We start from the raw sequence: 19893 nt of genomic DNA on the forward strand, positions 1-19893 counted from the left end.
ATTTTTAACCCCCAAATTCCCAATTTTTCGGCTTCTGAATTTCCATTTTTCATCCCCAAAAATTCCCAATTTTGGGCTCCAAATTCCCAATTTTTACCCCCAAAATTCCCAATTTTCCACCTCAAATTCCGAATTTTTAGGGCTCCAAATTCTCCACGTTTTTTTAATCCCCAAAATCCCAAATTTTTACCCCAAAATTTCCCAATTTTTATCTCAAATCTCCCATTTTTTACCCCAAATTCCCTTTGTATAAAATTCCCCAAATTCCCATTTTTTAACCCCAAATTCCCAAATTTTCACCCCAAATTCCCATTTTTTACCCCAAATTTCCCAATTTTTCACCCCAAAATCCCCAATTTTCACCTCAAAATTCCCTTTTTTAACCCCAAATCCCCAAAAATCCCAAAATTTTCCCACCAAAACCCCAATTTTCCCGCCAAATTTCCAATTTTCCCGCCAAATCTCCAATTTTCCCGCCAAAACCGGGGAGGGGGCGTGTCCAGATTTAGCCCCGCCCCTTGCCGATGACGTCACCGCTGGACTTCGGCCTTTGCCCCGCCCCCGGAAGTGATGGAGACCCTGCGGTACCGGGGGGGAAAAAAGGGGAAAAAAAGGGGAAAAATTGGGAAAAAATGGGATTTTTTGGGGTTTTTTTGAATTTTTGAGGGAAATTTGGGGGTTTGGGGGAAATTTGGGGGATTTTGGGGGAAATTTGGGGGATTTTGGGGGAATTTTGGGAGATTTTGGGGGAAATTTGGGGGATTTGGGGGAATTTAAAGGGATTTTTTTGGGAATTTTAAGGGAATTTTGGGGGAAGTTTGAGGGAATTTTGAGGGAATTTTTGGGAAAATTTTGGGAGAATTTTGGGAAGAATTTTCAGGGAATTTTGAGGGAATTTTTGGGGATTTTTTTTGGAATTTTTTGGGGAATTTTTTGGGAATTTTGGGAAGAAATTTGAGAGAATTTTTGAGGAAATTTTGGGACAATTTTGGAGGAATTTTGAGGGAATTTTGAGGGAATTTTGGGACAATTTTGGGAAGAATTTTGAGGGAATTTAAGGGAATTTTTGGGGTAAAATTCGAGGGAATTTTGGGAGAATTTTTGGGGATTTTTTTTGGATTTTTTTGGGGAATTTTTTGTGAATTTTGGGAAGAATTTTGAGGGAATTTTTGGGACAAATTTGGGTGATTTTTTAGGGATTTTTGGGCGGAATTTTGGGACAATTTTGGGTGAATTTTTGGTTATTTTGGGTTTATTTTTGGGTGAATTTTGGGGTAATTTTTGGTTTTATTTCGGGCGAATTTTGGGATTATTTTGGGGTTATTTTGGAGTGAATTTTGGGTGAATTTTCAGTTATTTTGGGATTATTTGGGGTGAATTTTGGGATTTTTTTCGCTTATTTCAGGGTAATTTTTGGGTGAATTTTGGGTTATTTTGGGGTAAATTTTGGGGTGAATTTTGGGATTATTTTTGGGTGAATTTCGGGTGAATTTTGGGGTTTTTTTGGGTGAATTTCGGGTTTATTTTGGGTTTATTTCGGGCGAATTTCGGGATAATTTTGGGGTAATTTTGGGGTGAATTTTCGATTATTTTGGGACTATTTTGGGATGAATTTCGAGTCAATTTTGGGGTCATTTTTGGGACTATTTTGGGGTGAAATTTGGGATAATTTTCAGGTGAATTTTGGGATAATTTTGGGATAATTTCAAACAAATTTTTGAATTATTTTTGTGTAAATTTGTGTTTATTTTTCTCTAATTCTTGTCTCTCTCTCTCCCCTCCCCCCCAGGTCCATTTCCCGCCGATTTTGGGGCCCCTCCCCCACCCCCGGCCCCTCCCCCAGCCCCGCCCGGCCCTTCTGGCTCCGCCCCGGGGGGGGGGAGGGGCGGCCCCGGGGGGGGGAGGGGCGGCCCCGGGGGGGGGAGGGGCGGCCCCGGGGGGGGGAGGGGCGGCCCCGGGGGGGGGAGGGGCGGCCCCGGGGGGTCCTGGCGGCGTCTCTGGACGAGCTGCGGGAGCAGGTTAATTAACACCCCCTAATTAATACTAATTAGCCCCGATTAATAGCAATTAATAGCAATTAATGATAAATTATTAGCGCTAATTTATCCTGATTAATTAACCCTGATTGGTCCCCAATTGATCCCAATTGGTGGCCCAATTAGCGCCCCTTAATTAGCGTTAATTAATCCTCATTAGCCTCCTAATAATCCTAATTAATAGGCCATTAATGCCAAATTATTAGCGCTAATTTACCCCGATTAATTAGCCCTGATTAACCCCCAATCGATCCCAATTAACACCCGTTAATTAGAGCTAATTAACCCTCATTAGCCCCCATTAATACCAATTAATAGCCCATTAATGACAAATTATTAGCGCTAATTAACCTTCAAGAACTCCCAATTAATCATAATTAATGGCCCATTAATGACAAATTATTAGCGTTAATTAGTTAATCCTGATTATCCACTAATCAATCCCAATTGATGGCCCAATTAACGCCCATTAATTAGGGCTAATTAACCCTCATTAATTCCCCCCCAAAATCCCAGTTTTCCCTCAAAAAATCCCCCCAAATCCCCCAAAATTTCATTTTTTCCCCCCAAAATCCCCATTTTCCTCCACAAATCCCATTTCCCCCCTAAACTCCCCCAAAATTTCATTTTTTCCCAAAAAAAAAATCCCCCAAAACCTCATTTCCCCCCCAAAAAATTCCCATTTTTCCCCAAAAAAATCCCATTTCCCCCCCAAAATCCCATTTTTCCTTCTCCAAAAATCCCATTTTTCCCCCCAAAATCCCCATTTCTTCCCTCAAAATTTCATTTTTCCCTCCCAAATCCCCCCAAAATCCCCCAAAAATCTCATTTTCTCTCCAAAATCTCCCCAAAATCCTTCCAAAAATCCCATTTTCCCCCCCAAAATCCCATTTTTTCTCCCCAAAATCCCCATTTTTTTACCCCCAGAATCCCATTTTTTCTCCAAAAAATGTCCCAAAAATCCCATTTTTTCCCCCAAAATCCCTCCAAAAATCCCCCCAAACCTCCCCAAACTGCCCCAAAAATCCCATTGTTTTCCCCCAAACCCCCATTTTTCCCCCTAAAATCCCATTTTTTCCCCAAAAAATGTCCCAAAATCCCTGTTTTTCCTAAAAAAATTCCCCAAAATTCCATTTTTTCCCCAAAATCTCATTTTTTCTCCCATTTCCAGGCCTGCAGTGTCCCTGGCCGTGGCCGAGGACGGGACCCCCAGGGCCCCAAATCCCCCAAAATTCTCCCCAAAATCCCCATTTTTTCCCTCCAAATCCTCCCAAAATCCCATTTATGCCCCCAAAATCCTCCCAAACTCTCCTAAAATCCCATTTTTTTCCCCCTAAATCCCATTTTTCCCCAAAAATGTCCCCAAATCCCCATTTTTTACCCCAAAAATCCCATTGTTTTTCCCAAAAATCCCATTTTTTCCTCCCAAATCTTTCCTAAATCTCCCCAATCTCATTCCCCCCCTCAAATCCCCCCAAAATCCTCCCTAAATCCCCATTATTTTCCCCAAAAAATCCCCCAAAATTCCCCCAAAATCCCATTTTTTCCCCCGAAACTCTTTCCAAATCCCCCAAAATCTCCATTTCTCCCCTAAAATCCCATTTTTCTCCCAAATCCCCCAAATCCCCATTTTTCCCAAAAAAATCCCCCAAAAAATCCCATTTTTTCCTCCCAAATCCCCCCCAAAATGCCCCAAAAATCCCATTTTCCCCAAAAAACCCCATTTTTTCCCCCTAAAATCCCATTTTTCCCCAAAAAATCCCATTTTTTTCCCACCCCCCCCCCGAATCCCAACAAAATTTCATTTTTTCTTCCCAAAATCCCCCCTAAAATCCCCTGAAAATCCCCTTTTTTCCCCCCAAATCCCCCCAAACTTCCCCATTTTTCCCCAAAAAAATCCCCCAAAATCCTGTTTTTTGCCCCCAAATCCCCCCTAAATCCCCATTTTCCCTAAAAAATCCCATTTTTCCCCCCAAATCCTCCCAAATCTCCCTAAAATCCTCCCAAATGTCCCAAAATCCCTGTTTTTCCTTAAAAAATCCCCTAAAATCCCATTTTTTTCCTCCCAAATCCCCCCAAAATCCCATTTTTCTCCCCCCAAAATCCCATTTTTTCCTCCCAAAAACCCCATTTTTTCCCCAAAAAATGTCCCAAAAATCTAATTTTTTCCCTAAAAATCCCATTTTTTCCCCAAAAAGTCCCAAAATCTCATTTTTTCCCCCCAAAATCTGATTTTTCTCCCATTTCCAGGCCTGCTCTGTGCTGGGCGTGTCCCCCCCGGTGTCCCTGGCCGTGGCCCAGGACGGGACGTTGGTGGAAAACGAGGAGTTTTTGGGGTCCCTCCCCCCCCACACGGAGCTGCAGGTGCTGGGCCCGGGGCAGCGCTGGGAGCCCCCCAAGGTGGGTGGAAAATAAACAAAAATCTGCACCAAAATCGGCACAAAAATCTGACCAAAATCACTCAAAAATCAGCACAAAAATCGGTCAAAAAATCGAAAAAAATTAGCACAAAATACCCAAAAATCAGCCAAAAATTGGACCAAAATCACCCCAAAAATCACCTGGAATTGACCCAAAATCGGCCCAAAAATTCCCCTTAAAATGGCCCAAAATTGGCCCAAAAATCACCTGGAATTGACCCAAAATTGATCCAAAATCACCCCAAAAATCAGCACAAAAATCAGCACAAAATCACCTGGAATTGACCAAAAATTGGCCCAAAAAAATCACCTGGAATTGACCCAAAATCAGCCCAAAAATCAGCCCAAAAATCACCCCAAAATCACCTGGAATTGACCCAAAAATCAGCACAAATTCGGCCAAAAAATCAGAAAAAAATTACCCCAAAATCACCCAAAAATCAGCACAAAAATCTGACCAAAATCACCCCAAAAATCACCTGGAATTGACCAAAAATTGGCCCAAAATCACCCCAAAAATCAGCCCCAAATCGGCCCAAAAATCAGCCCAAAATCACCTGGAATTGACCCAAAATTGATCCAAAATCAGCCCAAAAGTCACCCAAAAAATCCCATTACAAATGGCCCAAAATACCCAAAAATCGCCCCAAAAATTGGACAAAAATCACCCCAAAAATCACCTGGAATTGACCAAAAATCAGCCCAAAAATCCCCCTTAAATTGACCCAAAATCAGCCCAAAAATCAGCCCAAAAGTCACCTGGAATTGACTCAAAATCGGTCCCAAAATCAGCCCAAAAATCAGCCCAAAATCACCAAAAAATCAACCCAAAATCGGCACAAAATCACCAAAAAATCAGCCCAAAATGAGCCCAAAATCAGCCAAAAATCGGCACAAAAATTGGCCAAAAATCAGCACAAAATCAGCCAAAAAATCGGGAAAAAAAATTAGCCCAAAATCACCCAAAAATCAGCACAAAATCAGCCCAAAATCAGCCAAAAAATTGGACCAAAATCACCCCAAAAATCACCTGGAATTGACCCAAAATTGATCCAAAGTCACCCCATTTTTGAGCCCCATTTGTCCCGCAGGCCCCCTAAATCCCCCCAAAATCCCCCTAAAATCCCTTTCAGACCCCCCAAATCTCCCCAAATCATCCCAAAATCCCCCAAATTCCCCAAACTCCTCCAAATCCCCCCAAATTCCACCCAAATCCCCCCCAAACACCCCCAAAAATCCTCTAAAATTCCCCTAAAATCTCCCCAAAATCCCCCCAAAAATCCCTTCAAACCCCCCAAATCCCCTTCCAGATCCCCCAAGATTCCCAAAAAATTCCCCCAAAACCCCTTTCAGACCCCTCAAATTCCCCAAAAATTCCAAAAAAAATCCTCAAAAAATCCCTAAAAAATCCCCCCCAAAAATCCCAAAAAATCCCCAAAAAATTCTCAAAAAATCCCCCTAAAATTACAAAAAATCCCAAAAAAATCCCCAAATCCCCGAAAAATCCAAAAAAATCCCCCAAAAAAATCTCAAAAAAATTCCAAAAAAAAATCACGCAAAAATCCCCCCAAAATACCCAAAAAATCTCAAAAAATTCCCAAAAAATTCCAAAAAAATCCCCAAAAAATCCCCAAAAAATCTCAAAAAATCCCAAAAAATCCCCCAAAAAATCCCCAAAAAATCCCCCCAAAATTCCAAAAATATCCCTAAAAAATCCCAAAAAAAATCTCAAAAAATTCCCAAAAAAATTCCAAAAAAATTCCAAAAAATCCCCCAAACCCTGACTCCCATTTTCCCGCAGGCCCCCCCGAGCTGGGAGCTGTCTGTGCCCCCCGAGGGTCCCCCCAATCCCGAGGGACCCCCCGAGGTTGCCCGTCTGTCGCTGTTGGTGGCCCAGGGGGACCCCCGGGGGCGGCTGCGGGTGGCGGCTCAAATCCGGGGGGTTCGCTGGGACCTGGGGGCGCTGGGCCCTGAGAGGGTGTTCAGGTAAAAAATAAACATAAAAATGGTGAAATTTGGGGCGAAATCAGCCCCAAAATCGGGGCAAAATCAGCCCCAAATCAGGTTAAAATGTGGTTAAAAAAGTGACAAAATTGGGTCAAAATTTGTGGTGGAATGTGATTTGAATCTGCCCCAATTCTGCTCAAAATTCACCCCAAGTTCTGCTCAAAATCAGCCCAAAATCTGCTCAAAATTCATCCCAAAATCATCCCAAAATCTGCCCAAAATCTGCTCAAAATTAATCCCAAAATCACCCCAAAATCTGGTCAAAATTGGCCCAAAATCAGCCCAAAAATTACCCAAAAATTCATCCCAAAATCATCCCAAAATGACCTCAAATTTTGCTCAAAATCAGCCCAAAAATCACCCCAAAATTAGTCCAAAATCTGCTCAAAATTCATCCAAAAATCACCCCAAAATCGGGTCAAAATGTGGTTAAAAAAGTCCCAAAATTGGGTCAAAATTTGTGCTGAAATGTGATTTAAATCTGCGCAAAATCTGCTCAAAATTCATCCCAAAATCTGCCCCAAAATCACCCAAAAATCCAAAAATTTGGGGAAGATTTGGGGGGGAATTTTCGGGGATTTTGGGGAAAAATTTTGGGGGAATTTTGGGACATTCGGGGGGATTTTGGGGGGAATTTTGGGGGTTTTTTTTGGGGGGGTTTTGATGTCCCCGAGTGGTTTTTTTGGGGATGATTTTGGGGGTTTTTTTGAGTGTTTTTGATGGTTTTTGGGGTGGTTTTGAGGGATTTTTGGGTGTTTTTTTGGGGGGTGGTTTTGGGGTTTTTGGGGTTCCTGAGTAGATTTTTGGGGTGATATTTGGGGGTTTTGGGGTCCCTGAGTGTGTTTTTGGGGTTTTTGGGATGTTTTTGATGATTTTCAGGGTGATTTTGGGAGGTTTTGGGTTTCCTGGGTGTATTTTTGGGTTTTTTGGGGTCCTCGAGTGTGTTTTTGGGGTGATTTTTGGTGATTTTGGGGTGTTTTTGATGGTTTTTGGGGTGATTTGAGAGTATTTTAGGGTGGTTTTTTGTGGTTTTTGGGGTGATTTTGGGTTTTTTGGGGTCCCTGAGTGTATTTTTGGGGTGTTTTTGGCGTTTTTTGTGCCGATTTCGCTGTTTTTGGGGTTCCTGAGTGTATTTTTGGGGTGATTTTGGTGTATTTTGTGGTGATTTTGGGTATTTTTCTCCCTCCCTGGGAGCTGCTCCAGGTGCTGACTGCTCTGGTTTTTTTGGGGGGTGATTTTTGCTGGTTTTTGGAGCGATTTTGGGATTTTTTTTTTGGGTGATTTTGGGGGGTTTTGGGTTCCCTGAGTGTATTTTTTGGGGTGATTTTGGGGTTTTTGATTTTTTTGGGGTGATTTTGATGTATTTTGGGGTGATTTTGGTTTTTTTTGGGTTTCCTGGGTGTATTTTTGGGTTTTTTGGGGTCCCTGAGTGTATTTTTGGGCTGATTTTGATGGTTTTTGTGCTGATTTTATTATTTTCCCCCCCAGGGAGCTGCTCCGGGTCCTGACCGCGCTGACCCGCGCCCTGGGCCAGGCCCTGCTCGGGGTGTCCGGAGCCCTCCGGCCCCTCCTGGAGGGACCCCCCGAGCCCCGGGCCGGGCACTGACCCCGCCCCCCGCCCCGGGACACGCCCCTTGGGTGGGAAAACCACGCCCACTTCGAATAAACCACGCCCAGGCTGCCTGAGCCCCGCCCAACCTGTAAACTCAAATAATTAACATAAACCACGCCCAATCCCCTTAAGCCACGCCCAGACCTATTAAGCCACACCCAGTTTCCTTAAGCCACGCCCAATCTCAATGAAGCCACACCCAGTTTCCCTTTAAGCCCCACCCAATCCTTCCTAAGCCACGCCCAATCTCGTCAAACCCCTCCCAATCACATTAAGCCCCGCCCACTTACAAATAAACCCCGCCCAATCCCCTTAAACCCCTCCCAGTCCCCTTAAGCCTCGCCCAATTGCCATTAAGCCACGCCCAAATCCTCATAAGCCACGCCCAGTCCTTTTAAACCCCACCCAATCCCTCCTAAGCCACGCCCACTCTCTTGAAATCCCACCCAATCATATTAAGCCCCGCTCAATCCCAACTAAACCCCTCCCAATCCCCTTAAGCCACGCCCAGTCCCTTTAAACCCCACCCAGTCCCCTTAAGCCACGCCCATTCCCCAAATAAACCCCGCCCACTTTACCAGAAATCACTCTCAAGCCACGCCCCCTTCATTTAAGCCACGCCCACATTTCTACCACCCAAACCACGCCCCATTTCCATCAAAGCCACACCCATTGTGCTCTAAGCCACGCCCACTATAGCCACACCCATTCTTTAAGCCCCTCCCCTTTTAAGCCACGCCCCTTTCTAGTAATAATATTGTGGCCACGCCCATTTCCCCCCTTTAAGCTCCACCCCTTTCTCATTAAGCCACACCCCTTCATTTGAATCGAGGGGAAAGAAACAATTATAAATAAAAAAAATTAATTATAAAATTAGAATTAAAGGGGGCGGGGCTTATGGGGAGTGTCCTTATGGTTTATGGGCGTGGCCACTCCTTAAGGCCCCACCCCTTTTCCATTAAGCCACGCCCCTTTTAAATTTAATTTAATTTAATTTAATTTAATTTAATCAGAAACTCAAGTGTTTATAAATAAATTTTTTAATTATAAAATGACATTGTAAAAGTGGGAGGGGCTTGGGGTGTGTCCTGATGGTTTATGGGCGTGGCCACTCCTTAAGGCCCCACCCCTTTTCCATTAAGCCACACCCCTTTTTATTCAAATTTAGAAGAATCTTAAATGTTTATAAATAAAATTTTAATTATAAAATTCCAATAAAAAGGGGGGGAAGATTGGGGGCGTGTCCTGATGATTTGTGGGCGTGGTCAACACTTTAAGCCACGCCCTTTTTCTCATTAAACCACACCCCTTTTTATTCTAATTAAGACCAAACACAAAATGTTTATAAATAAAATTTTTAATTATAAAATTACAATAAAAGGGGGCGGGGGTTACCCGATGCTTTGTGGGCGTGGTCAGAACTTCAGGCCACGCCCCTTTTCCCATTAAGCCACACCCCTTTTCATTTAAATAATAGACAATACGAATGTTCATAAATAAAAATTTTAATTATAAAATGACATTGTAAAAGTGGGAGGGGCTTGGGGGGGCGTGGTCAGAGTTTGAGGCCCCGCCCCTTTGGCCCCGCCCCCCGGAGGTTTTGGCTCCACCCCTTTTTGTCCCTCAGGAAAAGCTCCAAACTCAAATTTCGGGCGACGCCGCGGCCGTGGGGGTCCCGCAGGAGCTCCGACAGGTGGGGGGCTGGAAATGGGAGAAAAAACCATAAAATTGTGGGAAAATAATACAAAAAACATCAGGAAATAAATCCAAAAAATCCCACAGAAATTGAGCCAAAAATACCCCCAAAATTGGCTGAAATTCGCCCAAAATTTACCCAAAAATTCACCCAAAATCCACCCCAAAATCCACCCAAATCCACCCAAAAATCCCATTTAAAGCACTTAAAACGCACCAAAAATTCCCAAAAAATTCCCAAAAAATCAAAAAAAATTCCCAAAAAATCCCAAAAAATCCCCAAAAATTCCCAAAAATCCCAATTTTTCCCCAAAATGTCCCAAAATCCCAGGAATTCCCCCCAGACCGAGTTCAGTGGCCATTTCATTCCTGTTCCCGGGGTCACTCCAGGCCCAGGAACCCCCAAAATCCATCAAAAATCCCCCAAAAATCCCATTTAAACCCCTAAAAATGTCCTAAAAAATTCCAAAAAAATCCCCAAAAATCCCAAATTTCTCCTAAATTTTCCCAAATCCCCCTCAGGACTCCCCTCAAAATTCTCTGAAAATCCACCCCAAAAATCCCCTTTAAACTCGTGAAAATTCCCCAAAAATCCCATTTAACCCCCTAAAAATGCCCCAAAAAATCCCCAAAAATCTCAATTTTTTCCCCAAATCCCTCTCCGGACTCCCCCCAAAATTCTCTGAAAATCCACCCCAAAAATCCCCTTTAAACTCCTTAAAAATCCCCCAAAAAATCCCATTTAAACTCCTTAAAAATCTCCCAAAAATCCCATGTAAACCCCTAAAAATGCCCCAAAAATCCCATTTAAACCCCTAAAAATGCCCCAAAAAATTCCCAAAAAATCCAAAAAAATCCCAAAAATCCCGTTTTTTCCCCCAAATTCCCCCAGACCGAGTTCAGTGGCCATTTCATTCCTGTGCCCGGGGTCACTCCAGGCCCAGGCCGCGTCCAGCACTCGGCTCCCGCTTCGGTCTTGGGCCAGAACTGACCAATGACCCTGCGGGAAAAAAATGGGATTTTAATGGGAAAAAATGGGGAGTTTCGATGGGAAAAATTGGAATTTTTAATGGGAAAATTGGGAATTTTTAAATTGGGAAATTGGGAATTTTTAAATCGAAAAAATGGGAATTTTTAATGGGGAAAATTTTGAATTCTTAATGGGAAAATTGGGAATTTTTAATGAAAAAAAATTGGGAAATTTTTAATGGGAAATTAATAAGTTTTTAATAAAAAAATGGTAATTTTTAAATAGAAAAACTTGAGAATTTTTTCAATCAAAATTGAGAAATCTTTATGGGAAAATCAAGAATTTTTTTATTCCCAGGGTGTGGGAAAAATCCAGAATTGCTGCCAGAAAAAAGATCAGAATTTTTCTGCCCAAAAATCGGGATTTCTTTGCCAAACAATTGGATTTTTTTGCCAGAAAAAAAAAATCAGATTTTTTCCCCTCAAAAATCAGGATTATTTTGCTGAAAAACCTGAATTTTTTCACTGAAAAATCGGATTTTTTCACTAAAAAAATCAGATATTTTTTCCAAAAATTCTGAATTTTTTTTTTTGCCGAAAAATCTGAATTTTTTCACTGAAAAATCAGAATTTTTTTACCAAAAAATCCAATTTTTTTCACGAAAAATTCAATTTTTTCACTAAAAAATCAGAAAAAAAATCAGATTTTTTTCCCCAAAACCCCAAATTTTTATCCCAAATAAATTTTAATTATTTTAATTACCTTTAATTTCCTGATGAGTCTTTTCTGGACCTTTTTAGGCACCCTGGGGGAGCTCAGCAGCGCCTCCCAGAGGCGGCTCCCGGGGGGGCTCAGGCACAGCCCCCGCAGGGCCGGGGGGGGCAGCGCCCCCAGAGACCCCAAAACTGGGGAGGGGTCCCCGAAATGGAGCAGCTCCTGCAGCGCCAGAGACCCCCAGAGAGACACCTCGGGGACGGGCTGAACAAGGGGAAAAATGGGATTTTTTGGGGAAAAATGGGGAAAATAAAAAGGATTTTTTTGGGAAATAATGGGGAAAAATGGGGGAAAAAAAAAAAAAATAAATAGGATTTTTTTGGGGGGGAAATGGGAAAAATAAAAGGGATTTTTAGGGGGAAATAATGGGGGAAAAAAGGAGAAATAAAAGGAGAAAAAGAAAAAAGAAAGGGATAAAAATAGAGAAAAAAAAAAAGGGGGGGTTGAAGGAAAAAAAATAATTTTGGGGTGAGAAGAGAAATAAAGTAAATGACAAAAAAAAAAAAAAAATCAGGGAAGAAAAAAAAGGGAAATAAAAACCCAAATTTAAATCAGTAAAAAATTGGCAGGAAAATTAATCCCATTCAGGCCCTGCCCCTTCAAGCCCCGCCCCCTTTAAAACTGTCCCATTTAGGCCCCACCCCTTTTACACAAAGCTCCGCCCACTTTTGACCCACCCATTCACAGGCCCCTCCCTTTGTCCCCAACCCATTAAGCCCCACCCCTTTTACCCAAAGCTCCGCCCACTTTAAACCCCACCCCTTTCCCAGGCCCCTCCCCTTCCCCATTAAGCCCCGCCCACTTTAACATCAGCCAATCAAATCCCTCCCCTTTTCTCACACTTTTACATAAGCCCCGCCCCTTTTACCTGAGGCTCCGCCCCCTCCTGGCTGTCCCCGCCCTCCAGGGGGCGGAGCTGGAGCAGGGCGGTGACACAATGGGGGTGATGGGGCGGGGCCCAGCACCGCAAGGCCTGATGGGAAAGGGGCGGGGCTTAGAGAAATAAAAGTCAAAAGGGGTGGGGCTTAATAAAAGGGGAGGGGCTTAAAAAGGTGAGGTCAAAAGGGGTGGGACTAAATGATAAAGGGGAGGGGTTTAGAAAAGTCTATGGCAAAAGGGGCGGGGCATAATGAAAAGGGGAGGAGCTTAATAAAAAGGGTGGGGCCAAAAAATTGCAAAGGCTGATGGGAAAGGGGCCGGGCTTAAAAATATTGAAGTTAAAAGGGGCGGGGCTTAAGAGAATGGGTCTGGCCCAGTACTGCAGGGGATGATGGGAAAGGGGCGTGGCTTGAAGGGGTGGGGCGGTGCAGAAAAATGTGATTTATTTAGGATTTTTTTAAGTGGGTGGGGCTTAAGAAAAGGGTGTGGCCACACCCAAAAATGGGTGTGGCTTGGGTGAAAAAGGGGGCGTGGCTTGGCGTCACAGAACATGACATCACAGAAAGAAATGTTGTTTGAAATGGGTGGGGTCTAACACAAAGGGGGCGTGGCTTAACAAAAATCAGAATGGGTGTGGTTTAGGAGGAAAAAGGGGTGTGGCTTTTCACAAAGGGGCGTGTCCCACCTGGAAGAGCCACCTGAGCGCCTCCCCCTGGAGCTTGGGGTGTCTCCGGGCCGCCCCCAGGAGGGCGGTGACCACCCCGGGGTGGCCCTGGGCCAGCACCTCCCCCAGGGCGGGGCCGACCTCCAACAGCACCTCTGACACCTGTGGACACACCCACCTTGGATTAGCCACGCCCTCAAACTCCCTCCAGCCAATTAAATCCCATCTAATTAAAAATTTCACCCATTTAAGCCCCACCCCTTTAGGCTGCCACGCCCTCCCACAACCCATCTGACCAATAGGAATTTCCCTTTAAGCCACACCTCCCCTTAAGCGCCTCCTATTTTTAGACCACACCCCTTTAAGCCCCTCCCATTTAATTCTCAGCCAATCAAATCCTCCCCCTTCAGGCACAGCCCTTTTAAGCCCCTCCCACTTCACATTCTATCCCTCTAAGCTCCTCCCACCACCCTCCCAACCAATGAGATTCTTCCTTTAAGCCCCACCCACTCCATGCACCAAATAAGGCCCCACCCACCCCTAATTAACATATCCAAGCCCCACCCACCACCTTCCAGCCAATGAGATCCTCCTGTTAGGCCACTCCCCTTTAAGCCCCACCCCCATTTCCCACCCAATCATATTTTAGACTCCTCCCCCTTAAGCTCTGCCCTTTCAGACCTCTCCCCTTTAAGCCACGCCCCCAAAAAGCCCCACCCATTTAAGCCCCACCCCTTTTACATCCCTCTAAGCCCTTTACCTGTTAAGCCCCGCCCCTAATTTGCATATTTAAGCCCCACCTACCACGTCCTCGGGGGCGTGGCCCAGCAGGCGCCGCAGCCCGTGATTGGCCACTCGGTGCAAGGCCACGCCCCTCAGGTGACCCCTCAGGTGATCCCGGAAGAGCTCCCGGAGCCCCGGGGGGTCCATGACTGTCATGGCCGCCTCCAGGAGGCGGGAACGGGCGGGGTCATGGAGTGACGTCAGCAGCGGGCTGGGCCAATCGGAGAGAAGGGATTAGGGGAAGCGGCCAATCAGAGAAAACGGATCTAAGACAGCAGCCAATTGCAGAACTGGGATCGAGAGCAGTGGCCAATCAGAACGAAGGATCCACAGGGCGTAACCAATCAGGGAAAAGGAATTGAGCTGACCAGCCAATCAGAGAAAAGGAATCAGAAACAACAACCAATCAAAGCACAGCACCCATAGGCGATCATAAGGAGTGGCCAATCAGGGAATAGAAAATGTGGCCCCGCCCAAATCAGGGCAGATTGCAGCCAATCACAGAAAAGGGCGTGGCCAATGGGGGAGGAGTTGGCAGGAAACAAAGTCTGGAAGTTCCCAGCCAATCAGAAAACAGCAGTGAAAAGCCTACAACCAATCAGAAAACACCACCAGGAACCTCCAGCCAATCAGCACAGAGCAGCGGAGGCGGCAGCCAATCAGCGCTCACCTCTGGTCGTGGGCGGGGCCATCCTGGCTGAGGCAGCCAATCAGGGTGCGGCAGAAGCGGGCGCAGGAAGGCGATTGGCTGCGGTGCAGGGCCCAGAGCGCCCCCTGCAGGCAGAGGCTGGCGCAGGGCGGGGTCAGCAGGTCTGGGGGGAATTTAGGGAAAAAATTGGGGATTTTGGGGGAAATTTGGGGATTTTAGGGGAAAGTTCAGGGATTTCAAGGAAAATTTGGGGATTTGGGGGTGATTCTTCCTGATTTGGGCTGGATTTTTGGGATTTTGGGGTGATGTTTTAGGATTTTGGAGTGTTTTGGGTTTATTTTTTTGGATTTTGGGGTGTTTTGGGTTGATTTTGGGGATTTTGGGGGTGATTTTTGGGATTTTGGGTGTGATTTTGGAGCGGTTTTTGGGGTTTTGGGTGTGATTTTGGGGGTTTTTGGGTGGGTATTGGGCTGATTTTGCGGGGTTAGGGGTAATTTTGGGGTTTTGGGGATGATTTTAGGGTGTTTTGGGGTTTTTTTGGGGTTATTTTGGGGTTTTTAGGTTCTCACTTGGCATTTCCTGCTCCAGTCCCTGGGCCAGCTCCTCCAGCAGGGGGCGGAACGAGGGGGGAAGCTCCGCCCCCTTTACCTTTGGCCCCGCCCCCTTTGCCTTTGGCTCCACCTTCTTTGGCTTTGGCTCCGCCCCCTTGGGGGGAGGGACTGAAAGGGAGGGGCAGAAATTGGGGAGGGGAAAATCCCCCAAAACCCACAAATTTCCCCCCAAAATCCCCAAATTTCCCCTCCAAACCCCCAAATTTCACCCACAAATTTTCTCCCAAACCCCCCAAATCCTCAAATTCCCCCTCAAATCCCCAAATTTCTCTCCAAATCCCCAAATTTCCTCCCCAAATTCTCAAAATTTCCCCCCAAACCCCCACAATTCCCAAGATTTCCCCCCCAAATCCCCAAATTTCCCCTGCAAGCTTCCCAAAATCCCCTCCAAACTCCCGAAACCCCTCCAAAAACTCCCCAAATCTCCCAAAACTCCCCGAATTTCCCCTCCAAAACCCAAATGTCCCGCCCAAATCCCCAAAACTCCCCCCAAAATCCCCAAAACTCCCCAAATCCCCACATTTCCCTGCCAAACTCCCCAAAACACCCACACTTCCCCAAAAAAACTTCAAAAAATTGCCCAAACTCCCCCTGAATCCCCATAAATTCCCCCCAAATCCCCAAATTCCCCCCAAATTTCCATCCCAAATCCCCAAATTCCACCCAAACTCCCTGAATTCCCTCTCAAAAACTCCCAAAACTCCCCAAATTTCACCCTGAACCCCCCAAATCCCCCCAATTCCCCCCCAAATTTCTCTCACCTGTGAACATCTCTCCCCCCAGGACCCCGAGCAGAGCCCTGAGCACGAAGCTCCCGTTGGGGTCTCGGGCTGAGCCCCCCAAATCCTCCCCCAGGAGCCTCCCCAGAGCCCCCAGAGCCTCTTCCAGGGGCTCCCCCAGGGCTCGCCCCTCCCCCAGCAGGGCCAGGACCCTCCCCAGGGCGGCCTCCAGCACTCGGGACCCCCGAGGGTGGCCCGGGACCCCCGAGAGCAGCAGAGGGGGCAGCAGGGCCGGGGGGGCGCGGGGCAGCAGCAGCAGCAGCAGCCGAGAGCCACGAGGGTCCAGGGGCAGCGCGGGGCCCCAGCGGGCGGCCTCCGACAGGACCTGGGGGATAAATAAACCTGGGATACAGAGAAAATCGGGTTAGAGAACAAAATGTGGGGGTTAGGAGGGAAAAAATGGGGCGAAATGGTGAAAAAATGGGGAAAAACGGTGAAAAGACAGGGAGAAAATGGCGGCTGGGAGGGACAAAATGGCGGAAATCATGAGGGAGAAAATGGCGGGAAATTGTGAGGGGAGAAAATGGCGGGAAACTGGGAGACACAAAATGGCGGCTGGAAGAGAGAAAATGGCGGGAAATGGGGGAAAAATGGGAAAATTGGAGAAAAAATGGGGAAAAAATGGGAAACAACGGGAGTTAGGAGTGAAAAAATGGGAATTAAACCCAAAAAATGGGGATTTGCAGTGAGAAAATGGTAATTAAACCCAAAAAATGGGGGATGGGAGAAAGAAAATGGGAATTAAACCCAAAAAATGGGGATTTGCAGTGAGAAAATAGAAATTAAACCCAAAAAATGAGAGTCAGGAGAAAGAAAAAGGGAATTAACCCCCAAAATGCGGAAAATTAGGGAGGGAAACGGGAATTAGGGGAGAGAAATTCCCTAAAAGGTTTTAAAAACCTTTCCAAACTTTTTAGGAATCCCCAAACCCCTCCAAAAAAAACCCAAAATCCCCTCAGGGACCCCCCTAAACTCCTCAGAAACCCCCAAAATCTCCACATAAACTCTCAAAATCTCCTCATAAATCCCTAAAATTTCCTTACAAACCCCAAAATCCCCTCAGGGACCCCCCAAACTCTCATAAACCCCCCCCCCCAAACCTCCCAAATTTCCCTCAGGAACCCCCAGACCCCTCAGGAACCCCAAAATCTTCCCCAAACCCCCAAAATTTCCTCACAAATCCCTAAAATTTCCTCAGAAACCCCAAAAATTTCTTCATAGACCCCCAAAATCTCCACATAGATGCCCCAAATCATCAAAAATCCCCCCCAAATCCTCCCTAAATCCCCTCAGGGACCCCCAAATCCCTCTGGGCACCTCAAAATCCCCTCAGAGACCCCAAAATTTCCTTCATAAACCCCCCAAATCTCCTCATAAGTCCCTAAAATTTCCTCATAAACCCTCAAAATTCCCTCAGGGACCCCCCCAACCCCCTCAGGGAACCCCCAAATTCCCTCATAAACCCCTAAAATCCCCTCGAGGATGCCCCAAACCCTCATAAATCTCCCCCAAATCTTCCCTAAATTCCCTCAGGACCCCTAAACCTCTCAGGGAATGCCCAAATTCCCTCAGAAACCCCCAAATCTCCTCATAAACCCCAAAAATCTCCGCATAAACCCCAAAAATCTCCTCATAAATCCCCAAAATTCCCTCATAAATCCCCAAAATCTCCTGAGGGACCCCTAAACCTCCTTATAAACACCCCAAATCCTCTCATAAATACCCAAATCCCCTCAGGGACCCCTCAATCTCCTCAGGGACCCCCAAAGCCCCTCATAAATCTCCAAACCCCCTTCATAAACTCCCCTTAAATCCTTCAGGGAGCCCCAAAGCCCCTCATAAATCTCCAAATCCCCTCACAAACTCCCCTTAAATCCTTCAGGGACCCTCAAATCTCCTCATAAATCCCCAAATCCCCTCACAAACTCCTCCTAAACCCCTCAGGGACCTCCAAATCCCCTCACAAACCCCCCAAGACCCCCTTAGGGACCCCTCCAACCCCTCCCTCACCGAGCTCCTCCTCGCTCAGCCCCTCCTCCAGCATCTCCAGGGCTCTCCGGAAATACTCGGCGCCGTCGGGATCGAGGCGAGGCCGCGATTGTCGCCCCTGTCGCGACAGGCCGGGCCCGGGGGGGGACTCCGTGTGCGCCGCCATTTTGGGTGGGCGGGGAAAAGGGCGGGAACGGCGCCAAGTCTCGGGAAATCTCGCGAGGTTTCGTTGGCCGCGCCCTCCCACGGCCTCGCCTGTCAATCAACTATTGCCACGCCTACTTTTGCATAATTTATTCTGTCAATCATCATTTGCCACGCCCCATTTCTGGGCTAAATCCACTGCCTGCCTGTCAATCAATGAGTCAATCGATCAATTAATCAATCAATCGTCAATTTACCTGTAAATCACTCGTGGCCCTGCCCTTTTCTGTGCCGCTCACACCATCCCCAATCAATCCAATCAATCGATTCATTGATCATTGCCTAATCAATTACTCATTGCCTAATCAATCACTCATTGCCCCTTTCTTATAAAATCAATCAGCCCTGTCAATCACCTGTTGCCACGCCTCTTTCTGAATCAATCAATCAATCCAATTATCAACTGATTAGTCAATCACTCATTGCCATGCCCCTTTCCTAATAAATCTATCACTCATAGCCCTGTCAGGATCCCATTCCCAATCAATCAATCAATCAATAATTCATAGTCCTGTCAATCACCCACGGCTCCTTTCCCACCTGTCAATCACACATCACCCCGCCCCTTCCCCTTACACAACCCGTCAATCACCCCAAGCTCCGCCCCTCTCCCCTCACAGACACCCGTCAATCACCCGTGGGTCCTTTCCCACCTGTCAATCACACGTAGCCACGCCCCTTTTGCCCTCACACACGCACACAACCCGTCAATCACCCCAAACCCCGCCCTTTCCCCCTCACACAACCTGTCAATCACCCCAAGCCCCGCCCCTTTTCCCATCACCCCCCGCGCTGGCGGTCCCTCCCTCTCTCCCTTCCCCCGCCGTGTCTGTGCCCCCTCCCCGCCGTTCCCCCCTCCCCGCTCTCCCCTCTCCGCCCGTTCCGCCTCTCACCGTTCCCCTTCCTCATCACCGCTATTTTATTCCCAATCATTAATCATTTCCCGGGCCATGTCGGAGTCGCTGGGCTGGTGCGTGGCGGCGCTGCGGGCCGGGGCCGAGCCGTCTCTGTCGCGGGCGCTGCTGGCGCTGCGCTGCCGCCACACGCGGCGGGCCGGGGGCCCCGCTCGGCTCCGGGAGCGCGGGGGGCTCGGGCCGCTGCTGGAGCTGGTGGAGCCCCAAAGGCCCCGCAGGGTGTTGGAGCTGGCGCTCAGCGTCCTCGGGAATTGCTGCACCGAGAGCGGCTGCCGGAGCCTGGCCAGGAGCTTGGGCGGGGTGCCGCGCCTCGGTGAGTGAGTGAGGGGGAAATGAGGGGGGAAAAGTGAGGGGAAAAGTGGGAGTTGTGAGGGGAAAAGTGGGAGTTGTGAGGGGGAAAAGTGAGGGGAAAAGTGGGAGTTGTGAGGGAAAAAAGTGAGGGGAGTGAGGGGAAAAAGTGTCGGGAATAGGGGGAAAAGTACCGAGTGTGAGGGGGAAAAGTACAGGGAGTGAGGGGGAAAAAAGTGTGGGGAATAGGGGGAAAAGTGCAAATTGTGAGGGGAAAACTGTCGGGAATAGGGGGAAAAAGTGTCGAGTGTGAGGGGGGAAAGTTTCGGGAGTGAGGGGGAAAAAGTGTCAGGAGTGAGGGGAAAAAATATGGAAAATGAGGGGGAAAAGTGTCAGGAATGAGGGGAAAAACTACTGAGTGTGAGGGGGAAAAGTGACAGAAGCGAGGGAGAAAATATCGAAAATGAGGGAAAAAAAGTGCCGAGTGTGAGTGAGAAAAGTGTCGGAAATGAGGAGAAGAAGTGTTGGGAATAGGGGGAGAATTGTAGGGAATGAGGGGGAAAAGTGTCAGGAATGAGGGGGAAATATCAGAAATGTGCAGAAAAATGATGAGAACGTG

At 46.9% G+C, this 19893-nt stretch overlaps 1 protein-coding gene and 1 long non-coding RNA gene across 3 annotated transcripts; both read right to left on the minus strand.

Moving 5' to 3' along the window:
* Positions 1 to 9159: 9159 nt before the first annotated feature.
* Positions 9160 to 12484, minus strand: LOC310921951. Of its 2 annotated transcripts, XR_014592244.1 has the most exons (4): positions 12383 to 12484; positions 11503 to 11706; positions 10665 to 10770; positions 9160 to 9776 (listed from the first exon to the last, which is right to left on the minus strand). It is a non-coding gene; the product is annotated as an uncharacterized lncRNA (long non-coding RNA). The 2 variants fall into 2 exon arrangements; XR_014592245.1 differs by lacking the exon at positions 12383 to 12484 and having other exon boundaries at positions 11503 to 12279.
* A 562-nt stretch (positions 12485 to 13046) lies between these two features.
* Positions 13047 to 18118, minus strand: NOP9 (NOP9 nucleolar protein). Its single transcript, XM_083882268.1, has 6 exons — positions 17890 to 18118; positions 15862 to 16221; positions 15059 to 15208; positions 14511 to 14652; positions 13862 to 14051; positions 13047 to 13219 (listed from the first exon to the last, which is right to left on the minus strand). The coding sequence occupies exons 1-6, from the start codon at positions 18032 to 18034 to the stop codon at positions 13058 to 13060; spliced, it is 1149 nt and encodes a 382-aa protein (XP_083738394.1). The 5' UTR covers positions 18035 to 18118; the 3' UTR covers positions 13047 to 13057.
* Between the last annotated feature and the right edge of the window lie 1775 nt (positions 18119 to 19893).

The sequence above is a fragment of the Zosterops lateralis genome (assembly GCF_965231275.1).
Source record: "Zosterops lateralis genome assembly, chromosome: 39".
Lineage (NCBI taxonomy): Eukaryota > Metazoa > Chordata > Aves > Passeriformes > Zosteropidae > Zosterops > Zosterops lateralis.

Excerpts from the sequence above, each read along its gene's own strand:
- NOP9 (XM_083882268.1), bottom strand. The coding sequence starts at position 18,034 with ATGGCGGCGCACACGGAGTCCCCCCCCGGGCCCGGCCTGTCGCGACAG. Across the intron at positions 16,222-17,889 it reads GCTGAGCGAGGAGGAGCTCG|GTTTATTTATCCCCCAGGTC; the intron begins GTGAGGGAGGGG and ends TCTGTATCCCAG. Across the intron at positions 14,653-15,058 it reads ACTGGAGCAGGAAATGCCAA|ACCTGCTGACCCCGCCCTGC; the intron begins GTGAGAACCTAA and ends AATTCCCCCCAG.